The sequence below is a fragment of the Echinops telfairi genome, unplaced genomic scaffold (genome assembly GCF_000313985.2).
Source record: "Echinops telfairi isolate 266 unplaced genomic scaffold, ASM31398v2 ScPeMD7_2291;HRSCAF=2852, whole genome shotgun sequence".
Classification (NCBI taxonomy): domain Eukaryota; kingdom Metazoa; phylum Chordata; class Mammalia; order Afrosoricida; family Tenrecidae; genus Echinops; species Echinops telfairi.
The window spans coordinates 44,963,654-44,971,851 of record NW_022106189.1 but is presented as its reverse complement, the minus strand read 5'-3'; the positions used below and the strand labels follow the sequence as shown (position 1 = coordinate 44,971,851).

Sequence of the window (8,198 nt, the reverse complement as noted above, 5' to 3'; positions counted from 1 at the left end):
CACACACCACACACACACCACACACACACACACACCACACCCACAACACACACCCACACACCACACCACCACCAGCAGCAGCAGCTCAGGGAGGTGTCATTGTGGGATTCTGCTTGCCTCCCCTCCAGCCATCCTTCACACCAGGACCTGGCACCGGGCCTGGCTGGGCTCAGTGAGATGGCCACTGACTGTAGATGGGGGCCCAATGAGGTGCCTTCCCACTGGCCCCGGGGAAAGGTCACCTAGCCAGGCTGCTGGCAGAGAGCAGATATCAAAGGCTGCCAAAGCAGAGGAATTTCCCAGGCTGCTGCTTAATTCCCAAGTCATACACCCCAGTGAGCAGCTGGCGAGGGGCCCACCCAGGGGCAGGTGACCCTAGCCACTGGGGAAGGCCTCTTTTGTTCTTTCTCACCGTGGCCAGGAGGCCAGATTTTGGAGACATTAAATGAATGTGGTGGGAGAGCTGTGTGCAGTATTATACCTGGCTGGACTGTGTTACAGTGCCCCTCCACCATCACCAAGGGGTAGGGAGTCAATGCCCCTGGCAAGCCACCAGGGGGAAGGTGGCCTCTGAAACCACTGCCCAACTGCCCCAGACTCTAACCTAAGGACCTGGGACATACACACAGCCTCTTAACACAGGGGACCCCGGACCACCCAGCCCTGGTTTCTAATCCAGCGCCTGGCATGTGGGCTGTTTGTACGATGAAGTTGGTACCTGATGTACAACAGAAACCCTGCCAGTCCTGCGCCATCCCACACAGTTCTTCCATTTGGACTCGTAGCCTCGGGGTCAGCCCAGCTCGTGGAGGGCCTTCCTCCTCACTGTGCCGCGCATGACGTCCTCCAGGGACGGGTCAAAGTACGTGAGACGGGGAGGCATGAGCGAGTGGGTGGGATGATGGCCTCAAAGCCATGTCCTCCTGTGAGTGTGACCTTGTTTAGGGAAAGGTGTTTTGCAGGTGTAGTTAAGTTAGGGGTCTCGTGATAAAATCGCCCTAGATCAGTGGTTCTCAACCTGAGGTCGCGACCCCACGACCCTTTCACAGGAGTCTTGTAAGGCGATATTTTCGGTGGTCTTAGGAACTGAGACACGCTTCTCTATCCATCTCCAGGCAGGTCCGCCCACATGCAGACACGCCCACATACATGCGGGGTCACCACATGAGGAACTATATTAAAGGGTCGAGGCATTGGGAAGGTTGAGAACCACTGCCCTTGATCATCTGAGTGGGCTCTCCGTTGCACAAGGGCCTTATCAGGAGAGGAGGGCACACGGAGAAGGCTCCCGAAGACAGGCAGAGATTGAAGGGCTGCGACCACAGGACAGGTAAGGAAGACCACTCTGCAGAACCTCTGAGGGAGCAAGTCCAGAGGCTTATCTATGTAGGAGACTCACTCTGGCGATAAGGCCCCACTTTGTTCCACAGCCATGGGAGGTGAGCGCGTGGTAGACCAGCACCCTTTTCCCTCCCTGAAGTTTATGGCCCCCAAACTTCCACCCAGCACTCACACTCATCTCTCCTCTCAGAGTTTGTCAGGGATGGGGTGTGGGTAGAGAGCAAAACCAGCAGGCTTTGCGATGAGGCCCTGTCCCTCGCCAGCTGTGACATCACAGCTGTCAGACCCTCCAGAGTCCCGTTTTCTGTGGGGATGATGGTGGGCCCCATGTTGGCGGGTGGGCTTGGGGCAGGCCCTGCTCACAGGAACTTCCAGGAGAGCTGGTGGGGAACCCATGGAGTCTACCCCTGCGGTCACAGGACGAGGGGCTGAGACCAGGGAAGCCACCGCAAGTAGAAGGCCTTCAGAGCTGGAGGCGTAGTGGTTACAGAAGAGGCTGCTCGTGGCAGGGTCAGCAGTTCAAAACCACCCGCTGCTCCGAGGAGGGAGGTGAGGTTTTCTATGCCCGTAAAGAGTCAGTCTCGTACACCCACAGGGACAGTTCTCCCTTGTCCCCAAGGGCTGCCGTGAGTCAGAGAGGACCCGATGGCACGAGTTTGATTTGTTGTTTCAATAGTTCAGGCGCATGAGCTCCAGCAGCATCGTGGGTATGTGTTGGGCTGGTAGCCAACCATAAGGTCAGTGGTTCAAATCCTCCTGCCACTCCACAGGATAAAGATGAGGCAGGTTTTGTGCTCCAGCAAAGAGTGACAGTCTGAGAGACCCACTGGGTCAGTTCTACCCTGTCGGCACCAACAACTCCATGGCAGGGAGTTTGGAGTTTGGGTTTTGTGGCCTCAGATTGGGGCTGGTGAGGGCTCTGAGGTCCAGCTGTGAGTGGTCGGCCCCGGAGTGTCTCCTCATACAGTGTCAGCCTCCCAGGAACCCCCAGGCCCTACCTGGGCTGCAGGGGCACAGGTGCACCTGACCAAGCCCCGACCCTGTCCCAGTGATCGGAGGAGCACTGGTAGGAGCTGGTGTCCTGGTGGCACGGTGGGTAAGTACTCACTGGCTACCTGGAAGGTGTGTGGACTGAACCCACCAGCTGCTCCTTGAGGGAAAGATGGGGCAGCAGGCCGGCTTCCATAGAGATGACAGCCTTGGGAGCCCGGGAAGTTGGGTGGTTCTCCCTGATCCTGCCGGGTGGTCGTGCATCAGAAGGGGCCCACCGGCCTGGGGTTGGTTGGCGCTGGGAGGAAGAGGGAGGTAGGAGCCCTGGGGAGGCACTTTGGGAATGCTTACATATGGGCGCCCACCCACCCCCACCCCACCCTCAGATGAGGAAGCTGAGGCTTACCTTGTGACCAATGACCACCCGTGGAGGTGGGTGCCTGCCCCTTTGATCTCTCCCAGCCACAGCCCCCCCTAAGGGAGATGAGGGGAGGGGAGCTTCAGAAAGCCCCTCCCTGGGGAGGGACCTGCCAGTGGCCCCCAGAGGGCCTCCTAATCCCCAGCAGCCCCTTCATAACTGGAGTCTCAGAGCAGCCAGGTCTGGGGTCAGATGGCCCTGCCTCCACACGTTGGAGTGGGAGCCCCCTGCACGCTGCTGAGGCCCCTTAATTAACGACTCCTTAACTCCCTGGCCGAGCCGGACACCCACCTCCCACACAACCCTGCAAGCCCGAGAGGCAGCTGACCTGCTGGGAGGGAGCCTGACGCGTCCCCCATGCCCACGGCCATCTCTCTCGCCTCAAAGTCAGCGTCTGGTGGTGAGGACAATCGGGGCGGGGTGGGGTGGGGTGGGGGGGCAGGTGTTGGGACTCCATGGGTCGGCGTGGAGTGGAGTGGGGTTGAGCCGAGTGAGGATAGCAGGGTACAGAGGGGTGGGGACGGGGGAGGGCATGGGGGCTATGCACTGGGAAGAGGCCAGGCTTCAGCAGAGGTGGCCCTGCAGGGAGTTGTGTGCCTGGAAACTTGTCTGCCTCCTCCCCTCCCTGTGTCTGCAGCCATGGAGGAGTGGCCCCCGGAGAGTGGGGGCCGCGTGGGGAAAGAAGCCCCGGTCGCCACCAGCCCCGGCCCCACCAGCCCCGGCCTGACATCGCTGGGCGCCATCTTCATCCTGATGAAGTCCGCTCTGGGGGCCGGCTTGCTCAACTTCCCCTGGGCCTTCCAGCAGGCCGGAGGGCTGGGCCCCGCCTTCCTGGTAGAGCTGGTGAGCCGGGTCTCTGGGGGCCCGGTGGGCCCTTGCATTGCCTCCGCAGGGCCCTGCCTTAGACACCCTACATCAGGGAGGACTCCCCCTCTGCTCAGGAGGGCAGCCTGGCCGCTGGAGCCCTGGGCAGAGAGGGTGGCAGGGACTGATGGTTCCATACGAAACTCACTGCCCTCAAGTCAGTTCTTGTGGCCGCCCTACAGGACGGGGTACAACTGCCCCTGTGGGCTTCCGAGACGGTCACTCTTTATGGGAACAGACAGCCCCATACAGGACCCTCAAAACCCGTGTGCAGCCGAGCACACTCTGGATGAACCTCTCCACAGGCACGTGGGAGCACACAGGCACACAGCACACATGCCCAGCATGCACACGTGCAGATACATAGTGCATGTACACACATGTGCCTAGCACCTACCATGCACACACACTACACACTCATATATTGCAGCTATTAGAATGTGTGCATAGCACACATGCTCAGCATACATGTGCACAGACACAGATACACATAGGCTCACATATACACACTCATAGACACACACGTGCACACTTTTTTCACGGCTGCCTGTGTGGGCTGGGTCTCTTGTGGTAGCCCAGAGCCACCGCCAGCCCAGTGTCCTTTATCTGGGTTGGTCTCAAGTGCAAGGTGCTCACTTGGGGACAAGAGGCGCCCTGTCTATGCCAGCCTGCCAGCTTCTGAGTCTCCACCTCACCTCTTGTCAGCCCCTCTAGACGGCACTCCTCGGCCCTGCCTGTCCATCACCTTCTCCCGTGTCTGGGTGTCCTCGCCGGCTCCCATGCAGACTCGGCCGGGGCTGGAGCTGCTCCGCTCTTCCCCAGGTCCTGAGCCACAAAGAAATCAAGGCTACAGCTTGGATCGGGGGAGGGCACAGTGTGCACCCCAGGTGGGCGCAGACGTGGCTAGCCTGGGGTGCCCTGTCGGAGCCAGGTTCTGGGCTGTAGGAGACCTAGGTCCCAGGTAGAGGTGAGGAGGCCGCCCTGGGCGGGATCAAGGTCTAGAGGCCAGAATGATCAGAGTCCCACGGCAGTTGCTCCCACTCAGCTTCTGGAGTAACAGAGTCAAGCTGCTTGTCTAGTAGCTGAGTGGTGTCCCCTGTGGGTGAGGAGGCTGCTCTTCTGGCCCAGGACCACCATCCTCCACAGAAACGGTGGGCAAGGGGCCAGGAGCCTGCCCCTCGAGACCAGGTCCAGCCGTATCCTGTCTTGCCTTGGGCCAACGGGTTCCAGGGCCAAACGGCACAGCCTCCCGGGACCACGCTTCTGCAGGCCCATTGATGAGATAGCGCCTGTCCACATGCAGACCTCGCTGTGGAGAAGGGAAGGGGCCCGTGTGCTCAAAGAGACCTGCTCTGGGATGCCCGCTCATTCCTCAGCGCCTGAGATGCCACACCACCCAGATGGCCACCCTGGAGCGTGCCGGGCGACAGAACAGGAATAGGCAGGAGAGGGCCCTGGCCGCCAGCAATAAGCTAACCCGTGTGAATGAGGAGCCTCAGAGATGTGGTGCGGTGCACCAGGGGCCACAGAGAGGGCTGCTGGAGTGAGCTGCCCGAGCGAGCGAGCAAGCGAGAGCTGGCTGGGGGCGGTGGCACCTGGGAGGAGACCTGGGGAAGTTCACGGGGCCAGGAGGCCACAGTTGTCCCCTCTCAGGTGGCACTTGCTCATCTGTTGCCGTTGCTCCAATGACAGCCAGCTGCTGCCGAGGAGTTGATTCTGAGACATGCCCCACCACCACCACCCATGTACATCAGGCTGTGCTCCAGGGGGTTCAGAACCGATGGCCAGGCCTTGCTCCCTCTGCACCTCCAGGTAGACTAAACCTTCCAGCCCTTTGGCCCGACCTCGCTTCAGGTGATCTGCTGGAGACACGTGCTATGCGACCTCGCAGGAGAGAAGGGGATCCCAGACAGACGTCACACCCTAAGGAATGTCCCCCGCACCAGGGCATGGGTGGGGAAGGGTCCCAGTGTCTGCTTGTGGTACTGAAATGCTTCCAGAGTGGATGTGGCCGAGAGGGATGGACAGGTGGGGAGGAAACGCATAGGGGGTTGTCCCCCATGAGATCGAGAACCGCTCCTGTGTCTTTAAGCCGAGAAGTGGCGTTTGTAGGTGAGTGGGAACAGGTGCGCACAGTTCTTATTTAGCCTCTCTTTCCTGCAAGAAAGCAGCCCAGGTGGCTAGTGGTTAGGCACTGGGTAGTTCGAAACCACTAGCTGCTCCCAGGGAGACAAATGGGGCTTTGTATTCCAGTAAAAAGCTGTTGTATCAGAATCCCACAGGATCATCTCCACCCTGTCCCATAGGGTCACTGTGAATCAGAATGGACCGCAGTGAGTTGGGTTTGGCTGGGTGGGCTACACCCGGGTCTGCCAACCAGAAGGTCAGTAGTTTGAACCTGCCAGCCCCTCAGAGGGAGAAAGACGAGGTTGTCTCTCCTGTTAAGACTGACCGTCTCAGAAAACCACAGGGGCGATTCTCCTCTGTCTGGCAGGAGCAGCCAGAGTCAAAACCAACTGGCCAGCATTGGGTTTGGGTTTCTGCAGGCAAAGGTTCCAATGATGTAACCGCACATGTGCGGAGGTGAAGGCAATGAGGAGGAGACTCCGTAGGGAGCTGTGGCTGCTTCCCTGGGTTCAAAGCGGGGACCCCAGTCCATGAACAGGCACAAGGGAGCGGTCGGAAGCCAGAGGTTCCCAGCCCAGGGACAGTTGCTACCGGAACCTGTCTGTGGCCTAAGCTAGGTGATAGGTACATGGCTCCTTAGTGGAAAACTCTTTCATCTTTCCTCTGGGACCGAAGAGTTTCCTAATGAGCTATATGCAAATAGCTGGGCAGAGGGACAGGGGTGTGGGGAAGGACAAACAGCCGGCGCCTTTTCTGGAGCTGTCGTCACCTGGTGTCACGTGTTACTAGTGCTGCGTGTCGCCCAAAGGCCTCTCTGCACAGCCGGGGTGGAGACACAGATGCTGGACGTGCTGAGCCCAGGTGTGTCCTCTCGGGCTAACCATCAGGCCGCCCCGCCCACACATATGCGCTTAACTCTGGTCACGTTAGGCAGAATGGTTTGAAGCTCCAGGGCACGGCCTCACAGCCTCAGAGGGCTGCTCTGGGGGCAGCGGCTCGGCTGGTGGGCAGTCTCAGCCTCTGCAAGCCCCTGGACTTCCCTGGAGTGGCCGACCGTGTCCCCGTGCAGGTCTCCTTGCTCTTCCTGCTCAGCGGGCTGCTGGTCCTGGGCTATGCGGCTTCCGTGAGCGGACAGCCCAGTTACCAGGCTGCGGTCCATCGGCTGTGCGGCCCCGGCGTCGGGAAGCTGTGTGAGGCCTGCTTCATCGTCAACCTGCTCATGATCTCGGTGGCCTTTCTCAAGGTGATCGGGGACCAGCTGGAGAAATGTGAGTACCCCGGCCTGGCGTCCGTCCACACTGGCAGAGGAAGGTGGGGGGAGACTGGGCCTCCCCACAGAGCCGGAACAAGACCGCCCGCCATGTTACTGCCGGTCATTGTGCTCCGTTAGCAGCTCTCAGCCCGGGTGGCACAGTGAGCTAGCTATGCCTTGAGGGGCCAACCATCAAGGTCGTTGGTTCAAACCTCCCAGCTGCTTCGAGGGAGAAAGAGGAGGCTGTGGGCTCCCATCGAGCGGTTCAGTCTCGGAAACCCACAGGGGCAGTTCTGCTCCATCCTGTCGGGTCTCCATTTAGAGTTAGGCACCTCAACAGTGGGCAGCTGGGTGTAGTTTGCCGGCTTTCCCACACTTATGTGCGCCATGACCCGTTAGATGCCACACATTCCCAGTACCACCTGCCCCCCCTCGAGGTGACTGAGCGACTCCTGGCCTGGAGTTGCCAAGTGCAAGCAGGCTGTGCTGGCCTTTCAGAGGAGACTCCGTGTTCCGGGAACTTCCTGTGGGCCGCTGGCTGCAAGCTCACTGCCATGGGTGAATCGGAGGCGCATGGCAGTGGGGCAGCTTGGGGGGGGCGGGTAAGGAAAAAGTACTGCTCCTAAGCGTACCCATTCACCCACACATGGGCTTGTTACCAGCACGGCCCACCAGGTCCCAGCGCACTGCTGTGGTCAATGGGTGGGCACCCACAGTGCCCTCCATCCTACACTGGTCTGTGTCTCATTAGGGCCCTTCCAAAACAAAAGTCCCATCCAAACAGCGGCTTCTCGGGGCATCTGCTGGGCCAACTCTACTCAGGAGGTGATGAGGGCAGTGGTGGTGGGGTCCCAAGGGGTTCTCTTGATTGATTTTCTCAAAGGACGCAGGGTGATCACGAGGGTGTATTAGGACAAGGTGTGTGTATATGTTTATTCGTTTGCTTGAAGTAAGCTTGTTCGCCCCTAAAGACTCCAAGTCCCCCTCAATTTCACTTTTCCTCCTTTTTCTGGCCACTCAGACTTTGGTTTACATCTGAGGGGAAGGAATCTGGGGGTGTGGAGGATGTACGGCTGTGAGCTTTCACTCTTTGGGGCTTTTAAAAGTTTTTTTTTTTTTTAAAGAAATCTAGTCTTACATAGTTGCACAGCCTCACTTAACAAATGAAACCAGTAATAATACCCCAGTACACCCTGCCTCCCGGTA

The 8,198-nt window shown here is 59.2% G+C and overlaps 1 protein-coding gene across 1 annotated transcript in view; it reads left to right on the top strand.

Moving 5' to 3' along the window:
- Positions 1-2,026: 2,026 nt before the first annotated feature.
- SLC38A8 (solute carrier family 38 member 8) overlaps positions 2,027-8,198 on the top strand; it is a 19,023-nt gene continuing 12,851 nt past the window's right edge. The window contains exons 1-3 of the mRNA XM_045293597.1: positions 2,027-2,048; positions 3,387-3,616; positions 6,810-7,008. Coding sequence (XP_045149532.1) covers positions 2,027-2,048; positions 3,387-3,616; positions 6,810-7,008 — 451 coding nt within the window. The remainder of the gene's footprint in view (positions 2,049-3,386; positions 3,617-6,809; positions 7,009-8,198) is intronic.